This window comes from Pinus tabuliformis, chromosome 6 (genome assembly GCF_031772625.1).
Source record: "Pinus tabuliformis cultivar Carrire ecotype Pingquan chromosome 6, CPIR1, whole genome shotgun sequence".
NCBI classification, from domain to species: Eukaryota; Viridiplantae; Streptophyta; class Pinopsida; order Pinales; family Pinaceae; genus Pinus; species Pinus tabuliformis.
In genome coordinates, this window is record NC_142292.1 from 1775141488 (window position 1) to 1775160879 (window position 19392).

At 39.5% G+C, this 19392-nt stretch overlaps 1 protein-coding gene across 1 annotated transcript in view; it reads right to left on the reverse strand.

Moving 5' to 3' along the window:
- LOC149266072 (disease resistance protein RPV1-like) overlaps positions 1–18624 on the reverse strand; it is a 32060-nt gene extending 13436 nt beyond the window's left edge. The window contains exon 1 of the mRNA XM_089407060.1: positions 18455–18624. Coding sequence (XP_089263186.1) covers positions 18455–18624 — 170 coding nt within the window. The remainder of the gene's footprint in view (positions 1–18454) is intronic.
- Between the last annotated feature and the right edge of the window lie 768 nt (positions 18625–19392).

A 19392-nucleotide genomic window follows, 5' to 3' on the forward strand; every position in this document is an offset into this window, starting at 1 on the left:
AATAAGATACATATTCCTAAGCAATAAGGTCAATTAATTATTTTTAATTATGAAATTATCTATAATATAACTACTATATTAACTATATTATATATATATATATTTATATATATATATCTATAGACACACGCACACATAATTTATATTATTGCAAAAAATAAAGATTTATGATACTAATAATTTGTACTGGTCTACTGTTAGGGAAACCATAGCAGTAGCATAAAATCAAAGTTTTAAGATTTTTCTATTTTTCTTGAACTATTGAGCTCATAAAACAAAATGAGAAAAAATGTCTACGCAAATACCACTACATAAACTAAAAGACATTGCCACACTACTGGAAAATAAATTATGAGCTTGAGCATGAGCCATATATTCTCTTATTTAGCTAAATTGTGCACCTAATATGGTTGTTAGGGATCACCATCTGTATTTGATGTTGAGAGGTATGTGCCTATGATTTTCTTAGTCATAAGTGTGACCTTCCTGTTAATGTTTTCCATTTTTCCATGAGCTCAACCATGCAAATGATAATTTATTTTTAAGTGTCAACCCTATTTGTGAAAACTCTTCCCATGGGAGTTTATGTGTATCGGTATAGGTTGACAGTTTGCATGTAATCAGATGATAAGGCTCTAATGGAATTTCCTACATCAGGGATTCAATCTCTAGTCTCCCATTCCACATGTGTGTCTGGGATGACCTTGCGAGCTTGTTTCATTAGTTCCTCTGCATCAAATATTGATCTCTAGATAACCTAAAGGATGGTATCCTTGTATCTTTCCACGGCTTCACTGACAGAGTGTTATACGAGATTTACAACTGTGGAAAAAAGTATCTCCCCTAGGTCGGTGGCTAACCTAGAACAACATAAAGAAAAGGAAACCCATGCTTTTCCTTAAAGTAAATAGATGACAGAGTGAGGCCTACCTGGAATCCTTCACACACTTCACTCCTTCTTTAGCTTGGAAGTTCCAACTCCAGCTCTGAATGCCAAAATTAGAACTTGCACAGTCAAATAACACAAGTTAAGAAACTACAAGATCTATGCAGTATCATCTAAATACTTCATTCAATAGATCAACATGGTATTGAAATATATGAAATAACAACATCAAATATAGGAAAACAATGAATTCGTTGCATTGATTTAAATGGAAGGAGATTACAACCATAAGTAGCAGTTTATCTTGTAGAAGAGCTCCTCCAAGTTGTTGACTTGTCCTTTCCTTGTCACAATATGCACCTCCAATCACCCTAAATGCATGAGATAATAACCACTCATTGCAGTAGCATAAGGGAAGAATCACTCTTCAAAAGCCAACCCCCATCCACATAGAAGAGAAGTAGGGTAAGTTGGAAGTTCTTATCCAATTACCAATCTAGGGTTTGATATCCACCTTTGATGGATGGACAGGATCAAAGGATAAGTGGTGAAAACTCCAAAGTAGGGTAGGATAGGATCTGAATGTTTTATCCAAGATAAGTAGTTAAAAAAACTTTTGGAAACTCCTAGAAGGGAAAGCTTCCGGAATCCTGATCATTCTCCCATATTTATATAACCAACTTAGCTGCAAAGGGGAGTAACCTATTGGTGACCAACGCAGGCCATAGTGGAGAAAAGTGTAGGTGATGGCACCCATGTAGGCATACAGGGAGCATTGGTCCTAAAACTAGCTCAGATGATGCAATTTAGGGATGAAGGGAACATGCTTAGGGATTTGTGCAAGATGGTGACAAGGGGGAATAGGATGTTGATTCATCCCATTAGGAGGCTTCACTAATCAGATATGAAGAAATGGCCTACAATAGAATGCCCCCTAAAGCGCAAAGTCATAGATGATGACTGATGACTGGAGTGCTTTACCTTGTGACAAGTTGGGATCAAGGACAAACAACGAGCTTCATCTATTAGAATACATTTACAACATGACATCTTTGTTTGTTGAGGGATGCATACCCATACTCAACTCATAAGCTAACATAACATGTACAATGATCAAATGATGCGTCCACAGATGCAACTGGTGGACCCATGACAGGATGAATTTCTATATGATCATGGCCATATTACATTGTGATGTTTGTATAACTCCTAGAATTGCAGCCCAGATGGATGAAACTAGATCTAAAGTCTTCTATCTCATTCACATGACCAACCAATGTACAAGTCTAACCATATGAATCAATGAGTTGGATTCGAACATGGTAGACACCATCTGAATACCGGCCAATGAATTAGGCCATTAACAGACGCAAGAGAAACCACCGATGATGTTAATGGTTCTCAAGGTACTATGGTACAATCTGTATGGTGTGAGTAAATGAGTTGATATCAAACACCAAAAAGAACCTTTCGGTCAAAGCCATTGATGTAAATTTGTCGTTGAGAGCGAGGAAACTTGCCATTGATGTATGCAAGCACAAGGTACCAAAGGTGTGTTTCTAAGTCAACTTCTTGGATGATGTGCTGATGTTGATAGGAAGTGACCTATTGCAGGAGGGCCTTGATGTATCCCCCATCAATGACATGAAACAGGTATCATGATTGAGACAAAATGACCAGAATGATGCTAACATGGGACTGGATCAAGAAAGGTAGACATGAAATGAAGGCTTAAGAGTATTGTAGTAGATATCAAGTAAATGAATTCTCTTGAACACACCGACGACACTGAATGGATTTGGCAGCATTGACCCAAAACCAAAATGGAGGTTCTAAAAATGGTATGATAACCAAAAGACAAGTAAATTACCCAACCCAACAGCTATAGAGATGAAGTGGAAGAGTGTCGTGTTCAAGAGCAACTCACTGCCATTAGAAAAATGGAATCCCTTATTTTCCCAATTTCCCCAACCATACTGGTCAGTACCTATTTATTTTTTAACAGGCTCAAGGAGGATAACATATGCTTGATCTATAAGTTCATCCTTCGGATGAATTCCTCTAAGTATATTTAATGAGCCCTAAGAAGGATTGGTTTGACCTTGTCATGTTTGATAAGCCCATCAATCTTTGATGTTTTAACGAGTCCATTGAAGGTAAAACTCGACATCTTTTTCATGTTTAGAGAGTTTGAAAAAGAGGTCAAAAGGAAAACTCCAAATGTCTCTTTTCGTAGGTAGTCCCTTAGGTCCGAAAAGGTAGAAAAAAATACCCAAGACCACCTCTTAGCCATGTTCGACTAAGGTATTCCTTTTTCGTAGCTATTTTATCTCAGTTTGGAAAAGGGTTAAGCTAATACAGAGTAGATTTCTTTCATTTACTTTTACGAGTTCGAAAAGGGAAGTGCTCAATAACCTTCTCATATTTTTGGAGTCTGAAAAGCGTTGAAAGAGGACTCCAGGGGGTTCCTTTTTTGTAGGTTTATAGAGCCAAAATAGATAAAAGTATACTCTTTGGTCAAAGTAACTTTTTCAAAACATAATAAAAAACTTGCTAATAGTTGTTGACTTGCTTAAAACACCACAAGAAGGATTAAACACACATGTTTCATAGTAAAAACGAAAAATATCTTGGTCAAAATACCAAAAACGAATAAAATATTGAGAAAATGTGTTATGAAACCATCTCACAAAAAGATAGAAAAGATAGTTGAATGCCTTAGAATTCAGCCTCTTCGAGGGGGCAACCTCATTTACATTACACAAATGAATGTTTCTTGGATGATACAAATGAAAAAACATCCTTTCTATATATAGGAGTCTAAGGGGTTATAATATAATCAGAGCTGACATAAAAATAATAAAGTAATGGCACAATAATAACAATAGTGGGCTTCTATGGGGCACAATAGTAACAATATGGGCACTACATGGGTACTTCAATATAATAAGGGGGTTGTACTAATAACAATAAGGGGTTACACTAGTAGTATAAGTGCCTAACATGCCCCTCTCCTTCAAAAAGTGTTGTCCTCAACACTTGAGTAGTTCTTGATGCTTCTGTATAAAATTCTTGTCCTCTCATGTGGAATCTTCAGCGGGTAAGTTTTTCACTTGATGAGATACTCTGAAATTGATCGATTTCGTAGTTGTCGGGTTCTTGTTTCTGTGATTGCTCCAGGTTCCAATATGATTTTTCCTTCCTCTTCAATTTCTGGCAATATTGTTTGAATTGGGATCTTTTGCAACTTTTGAATAAGTGGCCATACTTCCTCGTCCTTCTTCCATTCATCCCTTGCTTCATTTATCCAATTGGTTGGATAATATAAATAACACAAAACAATGCTTCCACATCCTCATCCTTTCTTGAGAGTGCATCTGCAACAAAATTTTGCTTCCATTTTCTATAGATGATGTCAAAGTTATAACACAACATATTTGTGACACATTTTTCTGTTCTTCTAAAGATAATAGTTGTTCTAAAAAGTATTTAAGACTATCATGATCCATTTTTACTTGAAGTGTCTTCCCATTCGGTAAGGTCGCCATTTCTTAAGTGCATGTAGTATTGCCAACATTTCCTTCTCATAAATAGCTTGCTTGAGATGTAGCAGTAAAAATACACAATCACCTACATCAAAACATTTTTCACTATGATGTTGATCTACCTGTTGTTTCATTCGATTTTGCACCAAAGTGGAATTATCCTTTAAAAGTTGGAGAACTTGTTGTTGATGCTCGATGTGATCTTTCATTGCTTGAACCTTTTTCTTCTTAATATGTCCTTCTATATTTAGAGTTTGAGGAGTGGTAATTACTTCTAATCCTTTACAAGATATGGTCAGATTCATTTCTTGATGCTCGATATGATCTTTCACTTCTTGAACATTTTTCTTCTTGATGTGTCCTTCTATCTTGATAGTTTGAGGGGTGGTAATTCCGACCAATGAATTACAAGATATGGTTGGATTCATTTCTTCTTTCTCGATGTGATCTTTCACTTCTTGCACCTTTTTCTTCTTGATATGTTCTTCTATTTTGAGAGTTTGAGGAGTGGTAATTCTTGCCAATGCTTCACAAGATATGGTCTGATTCATTTCTTCTTTCTCTGGGGTTGGGTCCTGTCATATATCCTCTTCTTTTGATGTTTCTTGATCCTTTTCTTCCTCCTCTTCATACTCTATGTAAAATAATTTCTTCTCATCACACTTATGACCTTTAGTGCATTTGCTATCACAATTGTAACAAATCCCTTTTGTCTTTTTTCTTCCAATTGTTGTGGTGTCAACCTTATAGGTTGTGGAAGGTTAGGAGCAACAACACTTCCATCTTTATAGTTGTGAATGGTATGCTTCCTGGTTGCCATAATGCTTTCTGTTATCACTCAGGTTGTTCCCTGGCTCCTAAGGGAATACGGCCGGGGTAACCACTAACCAATCTTTTAGCTGCAGGTCCTAGCCTACCTGCAACCAGAGAGGGCTCTCTCTTTATATTTTAGCTTTGTTTTGGAGTAATTTTAGGCTAGTTATGATGTACAGGGTTTTGTTTTAAATTTGGTTGGATGATGATTTCAGGCAGAACTGGGATGCAGTCTCAGAACAGTCTAGACTATTGGGAAATGGAGTCAATGATGGTGTACTGCTGAAAGTATTTCTTGGAGAAAAGGTAATGCTACAGAGCCAGACAAGCATCTATGGAACAATTCTTCAAATTTGGGAAATGATGGCATGAAATCAGGGAATGAAAGGCAGTCAAGGATCTTTCACTATGCTGATAGAGGGAAAGTGTGAGAATATTATCTAGGAGCAATTAAGAATTCCTAAACAGCATTCATAATGAGAGAATTAGTGCAAACATGAGCAATTAAGAATTCATATTTATGACCAATTCTGAAGAAAACATAGTTAGAAATAGAGGTTGAGCACAGGGTGTATTCAAACAAGTCCTGAGCTATTCTTATTCTCTATTGCTAAGATCATGAAACATATATGAAACTTGTAAACACAGAGAAGACAAAACACGGTTTAGGAAAACTTATTGTTCCATTAAACGACACAAGAATTCTATAGCAGAACGCAGTTCATTACTTTTACATCCAGACAGTGCAGAGACCATGAACTTCACCAGCCATTTGTATTAGAAAGTCTGAAAATTTACAACGCAGTGTCTTAGAGAGAAAATCACCAACCCCAAATACGTTCTGTGGGGAGGTATATATACAAAAAAAGAGATACAAAATATCTAGTTGATGAGTTCATAACTCATAACTTCTTTTACCAACTCTTAAGGAACAGTAGATGAAAGAGTAAATGTTGCAGTAAATATGAATGTGATAGTTGTCCACTTTGTCAGAAAATTTTGACTTTTGGGACCAACTAAGTCGGCTGAGGCTGCGCTTTTAAATTTTCGTTTTTGGGCTTGTTGTCCCAGTGCTTTGCTGAGTCACTGCTTTGGCCTGTTCTGCCTGTTGTCTTCATGCTTTGCCCGGTGCCTACGTACTTAATTTTGCTGACCTATAGCTGATCAAAATTTTAAGCTGAATGAAGAGGAAAAAAGACCGAAATTACCTGGGCAAAATTTCCAGCATTGCCTGCCACCAATCCTCAGGAGGTAGCTGATGTCTTTGTATTTTTATGAGTGTCTCATCAGCTTCTGTGTATTTATAAAAATTGGGTGGGACCTCAAACAGATGATTGATTTCATGCTCAATGTAAAATAAGTTCTCTAATTTGTCATAGAGAGTCTGTCTAGAGGGAGGCCCTGTTTCTGCTGGGGAACTTGAAGATGCAGTAATCTGATTTGTAACATAATTGTTCACCCTGGTGGCATATTGTTCTCGGGTCAGCAGTCTTCCAGCGCTGGTCAACAAGCTGGGCAATCCTCTGCTTTGTAATGCTGCAAGCTTTAACTTAAAATTGTCTATATCTACCTGCATTTCATGACATTTCCTTTCCAGAGTTTGCACAAAATCCTTAAGGTCAGCACCTTCTTTGCTGTCAATATGGTATCTGTTCTACTCATGATTTGCATTGCTGCAAGCTCCTCTTTGGTATGTTTGTTCAAAAAGTTGATCATCTTATTGGCCTGTTCAGGCATAACTCCCAATGCTGCTCTAGCTCTTTGATTTTCAAACTGGGCTAGGCCTATTAACTCAATCTGTTCATATATAGCCTGAATTGACCGCCATTGGTCAGTGATTGAGTGATTTCAGCCAGGGTCTTGTCTAAAGCCAGCTCTTTCTCTAAGGCTTTTATCTTGCTGTCCAAAGCTTTTATCTCTCTTTGCTTCTCAGCTACTGTCATTTTCGATTTGTCATAGCTTGCCTCTAGCTTGGCCAACTTTTCTTTGGCCTCCTTTACTTCTGTTGCCTGAACTTCTAGTTCTTTGACAACTTCATCATTTCTTCCATGCTCATGCTAGATTCAGGTGTTGTTGTAGTTGCTGCTGCTGCAGTTGTTGGGATGACTGGAGGGATTGCTGCTGCTTGTGTAGGGGGAACAGGGACATCAGTTGGAACTGTTTGAGGTGGCTGGGAGGTCAACACTCCCTGCTTGCCTTGGACTGTTCTTTCCAATTCTTCCTCCATCTGAATTATTCTTTGGTTCATTCTCATGAGTAGATCCAATGTATCTTCAACATCTTTTTCTTGTACCAGCTCTGTAGTTTGAGGGTGCATAGTAGGAGGCAACCTCAATTGTTTTCTGAGGGCAGCAATATCATCTTCCTTTTTCTTCATAAGGGCCTTGACACCCTTAGGATCTTTAGGATCATGTCCTAGGTCCACAATAATGTCCTCCAATGTTTTTATCCTGTTATCTTTGGCCGAGGAAGACATTCTTTCCAAATCTAGCTAAGTATTTGTATTCTTCAAAGATTCCTTCAATTCATGGGCCAGCATGGCCTTATCTACTAGAGTGGCATAGACCATCTCACCTGTTTGCTTGTGCAATTCTATTTGGTCCATGGGGTGAATGTCCTTTGCAAGGACTTCTAAATTTGTCTTCACATAATCTGCAGCTGACTGTGGCTGCTGTGTCTTAGGCTTGAAATGGCTGAGAATAATTTTTTCTTCTTTGAAGTCATAAGCTGCCATCAATCTTTGTTGTTTGGCAGGTGTTGCCTTGAGGAACTGATCATATAACTGTACTCTTAATAGTTCATTTTGAGCCTTGATTTCCATGAAAGCAGTTTTGATACTAGGTGGCTGCTTGCTTTGTTGTGTTGAGGAGGACACCTCCATGCCATGTTGCCTCTCTTGCTCTTGCTGGAAAGAGCTTGTAGGTGTCTGCTGGCTTGCTTCCCTTTCTCTCCTTAGACTTTCTAGGATTTCTTCACTAATTTCCTCCTCAACTGGAGGATCAACTCTTTGCCTCTTGGCTTCAGGTTGCTGTGTAGACCCACTAGCAGGTGTGGAGTCTTCTCGGTCTCGCTTCTTACCTCTTTCCTCATTAGCAGGAGTTTGTAAAGCTGGCACTTGCAGTGCCTCTGTTTGTTGTGGAGGGGCCTGCCCTTGAGTTTGCTCCATTGAGGTGGTAGGCTGTTCTGTAACCATTTCTTGCTCTGCATGCATCACTTCTTTTCCTTTTGCTGTACCTGTTGCTGATGTAGATGGTTCTTGGGCAGCTTGTGAAGCTGCAGCAGTGGATGAGCCCTCTCCAACTTGGTGTGGCAATTTGAATGTTACCTGCTGAAAAGAATCCAAGTCAAGAGTTTTTTCTAAATCTTTGACATTTTGCTCCATTATTTCTTCTTGAGTGAGTTCTTCAACTAATGTGCCTTGCACCCACTCATCTTGATTAGCAAATTGTTCAATGTGTGGAATTTTGCAATGTTCATATGCTGTCAGCCTATATTTAACTCTTCTGGCACTGATAAAGCCATCCGGGTCATAAGGGACCCACCAGAAACTTCTTTTTAACTTGAGTTTCTCCTTCAATATTTGGTCAGCATCCTGCCAACCTTCTTTCTTGTTCATAATAAAGGGGCCTAGATGGTCTTTAAATTTCAGGCGAGCTTTCTTCTTGGCACTATGAAAATGAGTGAGATCTGAATTGATGAGTTGCCTGTAGTATTCCAAGGCAAACAGTCTCATTGGTACATATCTTGGGAGCCTGTAAGGACAGAGCTCACAGCCATAGATTCTAATGACAGTGTGATTTTGGTAGAGATACCAATCACCTATTTTGTAATTTTTGGACAGCTGCAATATCTTCTGCATGTCATATGATAATCTAGGAGGAGGATTTCTTTTCAAGAGGCAGGAGACTGGGTAAATAAATTGGTCAATGAACTCACAGTAAGAGTATGGAGAGTCTTGGACTTGATGGAAGACTGATGACCAAAAAATAACAGACCTTCTTTCACCCTTTGAATCCAACTCCTTGATGGGACATTGGAAACATTCAGACTGGTAATACATGAATAAATGATAGATATATGATGAATATTTGAAGATTCCCTCCCTATCCAGCTTCACTAGTTGGTCATGCATTTTATTAGCAATGAACTTGGCATAGTTGTACTTGACAGTAGGGGGCTGTCCTGGGCTGTGTGCAGACAATAAGATCAACACTGTTTTATCAATGTGCTCACTTGATTTAAAACCTAGCATAGAGGATATCATATCTACTAGCAGTTTTCCCACCTCATTGAAGCACACATACAGAAATGGAGGTGTTTCTGTAGGCTGGCGGTCTGCCCTCATGAATGTCTTGGCAATTCTTGCAATCTCAGAGCTGGAGAGCTTGGAGCCTTCATCCAACAGGTATTTCATAGAAAAAGGGACTAGAAGCTGAGTCTGCTTGAAATTTAGCATTTGGTTGATAGAATCAGGAGTGATATGGAAGAGTATGCTCCCAGATGGAGACTTGATAGCTCTTTGGGTTGGATCATAGTTCTCAGCACATAGATGGATAATCTCAGGAAAAATATTAACAGAAGGAAGGAAGTAAAAAGGCAAATTAGACTCCCATATGCCATACATGTCACAGTTGTTTAAATAACTGTTTCTCAACTGGCAGAAGGTCTGCAAGTGATTCCTGTCCCCAACCAAATCCTGAATGAGGTAATCCTTATCAGCTAGAGGCATTGCTTCAAGCTCTTTATTGGGTGGATTGATAGGAGTAATGTTTAGAGCTGCTGGAGTGGCCATTTTGAAGCTTTTCTGTGTTTGAGCTTGGAATAATGTTTAGAGCAGCACAGATTTGGAAAACTGTTTGTGAAGATTTGTAAAGGAGCTGGAGACTGAGCCTAAATGAGGCAATAGTCTTGACTGTCTGAAACTATGATGAAAGAGGAAAATTTTGTAGAGTTTAGACAGGTTTCTCTTCTCTTTGATGAATTCTCTGGATTAAAGGACTGTGGGCAACTACAGAGGGGAAAGGGGATTATTTTAGCCCAATGACTGAAGGTTTTGCAGAGGATTTTGGCAAAAAGGGGTCAATGCACGGGCAATATGAAGTTTTGCCGGCAATACGAACTTAAAAATCGTTTTTTAATGGTGAAATTGCAAGCGGGCGAGGGTTCACAGGATTTTCTTTGAACAAGGGGGGTAATCAGTGAACCTAGGCAGAGTTTAGGTGCAAAGGTGCCTTTAGTTTGGAAATTTGCAGAGTTTTCAAGCAAGTGAAATGGAGAAAATGGCGAAAAACAGGGTTAGCAGGCGAAATTCGGCAAATACCTGGTTTTTATGGCGCCGAGGGCAATTGAGCTGGTACAATGGTGAGAAATGGAGGTGAATTTGCAGATGGCAGCGGCTCGATTGCTTGAATTTGAACTTTGGTGGTAAAACGACATAAAACAGCATGCGTAGCTCTCCAAACTTGACCAATGAAAATGAACAAAAACGGTCAATTCGCGTAATTTTATGAAATTTGGGACTTTTTGGCGCTTTGGCGCTTTTTCGGGTTGACGTCAGCATGATGTCATCTGGCGGGTAGTGGGTACGGCATGGTGATGTGGCAGCTAACGGAGGCGATGACGTGGCGGAGGACACGCTGGCGGGGCAGGGACGCGAGCGGGTGAGGTGGCAGGGACACGGGGCAGCGGCGGGCTGACGCAGAGGTGACGCCATGGTGACGTGGTGCTGACGTCACTTAGCAGAGGGTGGTTTTTGGTTTCCTCCCACACCACCTTTGGGCCTGAGCGGTTTTGGGGAGGGGGCCTCCGAACACGCCGGGAGGATGACGCGTGGCGGGGGTACGGTAGCGAAACCGCCCATCCCCCGGACGCTAACCTCCGGCGGATCGAGATTTCAAATTGACCGCCCACCGTTGATCTGTGGAGTGGGATATCAGACGGCGGACGGGGCGAGGGGAGTGACGGACGGTTAGGCGCGGGACCCGCCCGAATATAAAATAATAATATGCCATGGGGGGGGTGAAAACTTTGGTTAATGTGGGTTTATGGGTTATGTGCGCCAGCAGAGTTTAATGTTTAAATAAACACTTAAACCAAAACTTTAAACAATGAGCGCAGAAGGGTAGAATGGTAAAATTTTATGGGTAAAGGGGTGGGCAGCGGTTATTAATTTAACCAGAGGTTAAATTAATCCCAGGGTTAGGACGCGGAAGGCTAATGCTAAGGCCCCAAATGGACCTAGCATTTCCTTAACTTTGTTACATAGCTATAGTGCTATAGGGTAGGATATTTTTATATTTTTTTTTTGGTTTTTACAGAGTTTTTGGTAGAAATAGGGGTGGGAACATAGGTTAGGGAGTTACATAATAAAATTAGAAGTTAATATGACTTTGTGAAGTGAAAGTGTAGGGGAGAGGCTAAGTTTATGAAATGAAACTTAGACATAGGAAGTGGAATGGAGTGTGGAGAGAAGGTTTTTACACAAGAAATGTGGCTTCTTTTCATTAAGGGAAGTCAAAACTTGACTTAGTATTTTACAAAGATGAAGTGAAAGCAGGACTTGTTGGGCAAATTCCAAGGTCCTTTAAGGGGATGTTAGTAAGAGATTTGTGGGGGCGTGAAGGGGAATTAGACATGCTTACTTAGTTATGCAACCAAACAACTGCTTTGACATTTCTTTCATTGATGAGATGAGCTCTCTTTGATAATACATGAGGTGATCATAACCTTATTTCTGCAACCTCAAACTACCTACCCAGCCTAATACACATAGCATTTTCTCTTCCTTTTGATTGGGTGCACTTAGACTTGCAAACCCTGATTGTCCTCTTTTCTTTTGACTGCCCTCCTATCTAAATCTACCCTTATCTCTTCCAAGGGCCCAGATTAAGCAGTTGGGCTCCTTACTTTCTCTACCTAGCTACTCATCTGCCAAGCTTGAACTGTTTGGACAAACATTCTTTCTCTATTCTACAACAGCAATTTAAACATGGCATGGTCCAGATTGAATTGTTGGGCCACCCATCAAGTGTGATAACAACAATACTTGCACATTGTGGACTTGCAAATAAGATAGTAGTGGCATTTTGACTGGCCACTTTCCTGGTCTTTCTTTGGGGTTCATTTTTATTTTTCTTTCTGACCAATTTACTCTTTTTTCCCTTTGATAATTCTTTTAGGGCATACCCTATTCACATTTTTTAATTCTATTTATCTGTATACAAAATATGGAACCTTTGCAGCATCAAAGATGAACATATTTGGGACTTCCACTGCCAATCATGAAAAATGAAACCTATTGGTATAGGAACCTAACACTTTCCACTATGTAACAAAGCCCTTTTACTCTTTCCAATTGTTGTGGTGTTGCTCTAAAGAAGGTGTTTCTCTTTGTATCCTCATAATGTGCTATCATTCCCTACGTGAAAATTGACCACGTAACAAATTGTTTACAAGAACAAAGCCCTTTATACCATAAAAATTGATCTGGTTCTAAATATGAAGATGCAATACATACCTTTTGTAATAGGGTACACCATGTAGATCAAAATATTGCTCCATCTGAAGTATCCAATTTACCGGATCCTTGCCATCAAACTTCCTCATATCGCCTTTTCTTGATTTTAGGAGCTCGATCTTGAAACAACTGTAACTCTGTACCTTCAAATCCTTAAGTTCTAAAATTGTGACCTGTAGTAGCCCTCTATGTCCTCTTTCCAATTCCACCAGTCTGATCGAATTTAGATTCTCCAAGAAAGAGTTATGCACAATCTCCCAACATGACCTGATTATATACCTTTTCAGAAGAGAGAAATTGTATGGAGTGCCACGTGTCACTGTTTTTACCTTAGGATCTGAAAATTATACATAGGAAACTACAGTCCATCCTCTTCTGTAACTTCTTATGAAATTGCAATCTAATGCCCAGAGAGATAGTTATGACGATTTTCCCAAGGTGACCTGTTTGGAATGTAATTCAGAAGTCTGCAAAAAGACCAACTTCCTCAGATCATATCTCCACAAATATAGCGCGAAAAGATCTGAAATTCGGACCCGAGGTTCAACGTGATTACTTCTCAAATGGGTTTTTTCTTGCTTCTGAAACGTCGCAGAAAAAAAAAAATAAAAAAATAAAAATAAATAAAATAAATAAATAAATAAAATAAAATAAAATAAATAAAATAAAATAAAATAAAATAAAATAAAATAAATATAAATAAAATATATATATATATATATATATATATATATATATATATATATATATATATATATATATATATATATATATATATAATATATAATTATAGCGAAAATTCCACGATGACCTGTTTGGAGCAGCGAAACCCTAAAATCTAAAGCTCTAATACCAAATGTTATGAAACCGGCTCACAAAAGATAGAAAAGATAGTTGAATGCCTTAGAATTCAACCTCTTCGAGGGGGAAACCTCCTTTACATTACACAAATGAACAATTCTTGGATGATACAAATGAAAAGACCTCCTTTCTATATATAGGAGTCTAAGGGGTCATAATATAATCAGAGCCGACATAACAATAATAATGTAAGGGCACAATAATAACAATAGTAGGCTTCTATGGGGCACAATAGTAGCAATATGGGCACTACATGGGTACATCAATATAATAAGGGGGTTGTACTAATAACAATAATGGGTTACACTAGTAGTATAGGGGCCTAACAAAATGACCATAAATATTCAAAATGACTTTTCATTTTCACCATTTCGCATTTTACCTTCAACAATGAGTATTTGGAGCCCTTTTTCCCTCGATCTTCTGTAGTTTATTGCAGCCAATCTAGGGAACCATTTCGAGTGTCATCACTTCTAGGTAGGAACTAAAACCTTTCTATATCTTTCCATGGTTCATTTTTGTGTTTTCATGCAACTTTTTAAAGGTTTTGAGTCCCATGGGGTTCATAAAAAATGCCCTGGGACCATCGCACCCCCTAGTGTCGAAAAAGGCATTGCAACTATGCAGAAAAACATTGTAGAGAAAGGTACAACGCTCTATCAAACACTCTTGGGGTGCGTTGGGCGCATATCTCCAAGTTTTATTTCAGTTCTGCCTCAAATTTTGTCATATTTTTTGCATGATAAAGAGCCTAATGAATTCCTTGTTGATGTTTCAGGTACCCATTAGCACAAAATAGCATTCATTTTGATAGAAAGAGAATATGAGGAACAAGATTTGAATGTGACAAATGAACTTGCTACCATCCAGGCACTCAAAAAATGTGGGTTGTTGAAATTATTTTGGCTTCCTAGTATGAGGCAACAGATTGAGTTGTTGAAATACCTTGTCCATTCATGGGATATTCAGGCACAAGCATTCAGGTTTGGGGAAAATCTACTCGAGTTATAGGTAGACGATATTTACTTTATGATAGGTTTGTCAAAGAGAGGTGCCCCGATCTCTCTTCTAGGTGGAATAAGTGGCGTGAGATGGTGAAAGACTATATTGCTACCAATTGCAAGCCTCGAGCCCTTCCTACTAGGGATGGAAACATTAGCATAAAGGATGAGACCCAATTACCTTTGAGAACGATCTTGTTCATTATTACAAGATTGGAAGGCAACTCATCACTACATGTAGCGAGCAAATCATACATGTAGTATGGGATAGAGTGTCTAGAGCCGATAGTATTCAATGGGAGCGAGGGTCTCTTGGCCAATTTGAAGGAACAACTTACTAAAGAAAAGGAGAGGAAGTTGAAGAACTTTAGCTATGGCGCGATCTCGGTCTCTCTTTCTCTAGAGCGGGTACCATTATTGCAACCTTAGCATATTGTACTCGAGCCCATTGATCTGAGGGTCCTACAGATGAGGAGGTGGATAGCCCACATGGGCCGACATGCAGATCCACCAGTGTTCAACTTTTCACCAGCCTTATTTGGGTGGTTTCGAAGATAGTTCATCATAATTGATGATTATCATTATGCAGGGATGGATTTCCGTGATGATCTTGAGCTCGAGTTCCCTGAGGATCAGCAATGAGATGCTCCAAGTAAGATACTTGACCATTAAGTTTTTGAAAGTATAAATTTTTTTTGTGTTTTTTGATGTTTTCAAGACTAAACTATTAGATGTTTTCATGTAGATATTATACTTGTTCAACTAGTAGGTGCTACATATCTCCATCACATAGAGAGATAGCCACAAGAGGAGGCAGTGGAACTAGTACAGGTTGTTGTGGTAGGACGAGATGCACTACGGGATCTTGAGGTAGCTGAGATCCTATCAGAAGTGGAGTGCGACATGGAAGGAATAAGACACCAGTTTGATGAGATCGTGGTCGATCAACTTCCATTGCGACTTCGGCGACACACTATCAGAGTGCCTATCCGTATTGGTCGATTAATGCGCAAGATATCTCATGTAGTGTCGTTTTATCATGAGCACCACTGATTTGTCTACTTAGATGTTTGCATGTAGTTTTTATATGGGCGATGTAGCCATATATGTCTCGGGGCACACAGTTTGTAAAACCAAACTTTAGATATATATATATATATTGTTTCCTATTTCCTATCTTTCTTTCAATATGATGTGATGTGAATTGAAAGTTATTTAAATTCATTGTAAATGTCTATCTAAAACAAAATTAGCTAGGGCATCTGCTAATGTGTTCGTATTTCTAGAAATATGTTCATATCATATGAAATCGAAATGTCTTTCTAGAAGACACACTCTCAAAACAATACGAAGGATGGCATGATTTCTCACTAAATAGATATTAGCGAGTTGTAGTACTACGAGCTGTGAGTCAAGCCTGATGACTATACAACGGATACCATGTGAAATATCATCAGATAGTAGCTCAACCACTACGTTATGCTCACCAATTTTGTTAGTAAAGTGATGAATGAAAATCCCTTGCATTCTGACTAGCTCACCATTGGGAGAAAAGATAGCCCATGCTGCAGAGGATAGGTTTTGAGTACTACAACTAGCACCATCAGCATAACTAATATACGGTTCGAGAGAGGTTGACATCTAGAAACCAAAAGTAAAAAGAATCAACAGAAACTATGGGAAACTCTGAAAAACACACTGCAACACACTCTACACACCTATAGATAGTATGTACACAATGTACTATGCATGGGATCAAGCATAGTATTTTTTGAGGTACAACCCATTTCTAGGTTGCGCCAGTGGAACTCCATCAAAGTATACTAACTCATAGATCCCTTTTGCAAGGACGTGATTGAAAATGTATGGGCCGAGTCACATAGGATGGAACTTTCCTAGACCTAACTTATCAACCTCCTGGTCATATAAGAGAACCAGATCTCTTGTGATATTGCACTTTGATGCATCTTTTATGAGCTTCATTGGCTAAAGCGACATCGCATCGGATTTCATTCAAACAATTTAGATGTAAAAGACACTCCTTTGTGGAAGTAGCAAGAAGAAGTTTGATAGCTAGTTTCAACAATGAAATTTTGCATTCGATGGGAAGGATTGCTTCCAGATCATAAACCAAATGGAAAGGTGTGAATCCAATAGCAATCTTAACTGAGATTCAGTATGCCCACAAGGCACCATAGAGAAGCAAGTTCCAGTCCAATTTATGGAACCCTATCATATGTTGAAGCATAGTCTTAAGAAATTTGTTGATAGCCTCAACTTATTCGCTAGCCTGAGGATAATAGGGAGTGGAATTTTCATGTGAAAGTCCCAATTTGGCAGTTAATTCGGTCAGCATATGATTCCGAAAATGCTTCCCATGATCCTCAATTATTGCTTGTAGAACACCAAACCTAGCAATAACGCAGTTGAAGAAAAAGTATGCAGCCATTTCGCGAGTGTTGTTAAATGTAGGCATCGCTTCAACCCACTTAGTAAACTAGTCAACAATGACAATGATATAACCATGCCCCTCGCCCCGCCAAGTGAGGATTACATGTCATAAAGTTGATACCCCATTTCAAAAAGGGACCAACAACAACAACGAGATGCAAAAGAGTAGGTGGAGCATGGATTTTATGATCATAGATGTGGCATGCATGACACTTCTGGATTGCAAGGATACAGTCACGGAAAATGGTAGGCCAAAAATAACCAACACGTAAGATCTTTTTCACAGTACCATAACCAGATAAATTTCCACCACATGCCCCAAAGTGGCATTCATTAAGGACTTTCTCGACCTCCTCAAGAGTGATCCACCTCTGTAAAATTGTATTGATACCATGGTGGTAAAGTGTCTCGCCATGTTGTAGCGCTACAACCACCCTCCAAAATTTTGGCCTGCATCTAATTTCGGAGCCTCCTTTGAGAGTTTTACTGATGAATTCACACACTTGGGTTCACTTCGTGAGCTAGTGTGAGTCCTCACACCCACCTTGCTTGATCATTCCACCGATAGCTTTTGAATGTTGATGTCAATGTCATGCTCGTGACCATGTTCTGGTCAGACTCAAGGTCTTTGCTTTGTGTGTACATGTTGTGTTCGCTATGTAAACATATGTCGTGATCACACATAGAGTCACATACATTGTTGTGCAAATGTCATCACAGTCAACCAACGATCAATCACAAATGTTGCACTTGTCACTCACACTGTTGGTCAGTCATGTTGAGCATGCATGTCTGGATGGTTTGATTCGTCTCATCATCAAGTCAAGTAAGTGTGTGTTTGCAAGATCACGTATGCATATTTCACTCGTTCACACACTTAGTCACTTTGCTGAATTTCTGACGGCTGGATTCCCCTCTGGCAGCTAGAACATCACCCTGCCATTGACTTGATCGATTATCAACCAGAATAGCACAGAAGCACCAAGCAAGCCATTTAAAGCTGCGTTTCTTGCAAGAATATCAATAAACCTTCATGTTGGTCAACTGGAGAGTTTGACCCAGCAGCCACCCCGGGACTGAGTCCCTAAAAAATTGCATAGAGGCTGCAGACCTTGCCCATTCTTCTCATTGAGAAAAATGTGCAGATAGGTCGGACAGACACCCAGTACCCATCCCTGTCTCCCTCAGAAAATTGCGCAGCTTTTCAAGTCAGCCCTTTAATCAGTCGATTGGTTCCTCAACTGGAAAACTGCGCAATTTTCATGAGAAGTCCTCTGCTGCCCAGCAGTCCAAACAGCTCAGAAACTACACAGAGGTGATCAGGAGGCAAGCCTCCCAGCATTAGCACAGTTTTCCTTGCTAGCAGCTCTTGACAGCCGACTGCGAGTTCCTTCCAGGAATTGCACAGTTTTTGTTGCCAAGCTCCAGCAACTGACTCCCAGTTCCCTCCATGAACTGCACAGTTTTTGCTGCCAATGACCCATCAACTGAGTTCCAGTTCCCCTTAGGAATTGCATAGTTCTGGCTGCCAAGCTCCCGCTGCCCGCTCATTCCAGAAACTACGCTGATTTTTCCTTCCGAGTCTTCCTACAACTTGGACTATTCCTCCCAAAAACCACGAAATTTTTTCCTCCAATTGAGATAGACTCTACTGACAGTCACTGTCGATCCAAATCGCCCATCTTCATCACCCAATGACTCATGCACAATTTTCATCAATAGTACCCAGAGCATCCATCCTGCATCGCAACCTTGTCACCTCTCCTGGTCATCTACATCTGAAATGATCATGCATCATGGTAGACTAGGAGGTTTATGGATTTAATGTTGTCTCATCATGAATGGCTACAAACATAGGTACACAAACAAACGTAGTGCGATGACAGATGGGATGAACAAAGGCAGCACATGCAGAAGGACAGGTTCACCAATGGATGAACATATGATACATGCAAAGAGATGTGCTCACGAACGGATGATCATGCAAATATGTGTACTTGGGTGGATGGATGAGCAAAAATGCAAGATGTGTTCACGAACGGACGGACGGATGAACATGCACCTTTCGCGAACGGACGAACCTGTCAATCTTACCAACTATTGAAGCCCCGAAAATTGGTTCTACAACAAGGGGGATACCCACCCGGTTTGGACCTTGAAAGCAGCTCCTTTTCCGTTTGGGATGGTGGGTCCGACTGGGGATAATGGGACCAGTTTCCAAATTTGTGTGTGCGTGATGAGAATTGAAATTTCCTTTTCTAATGATTTCTAAGTAAAATTCTTTTAATCTAAGTCTAATTTAAAACATGCAATTGTATT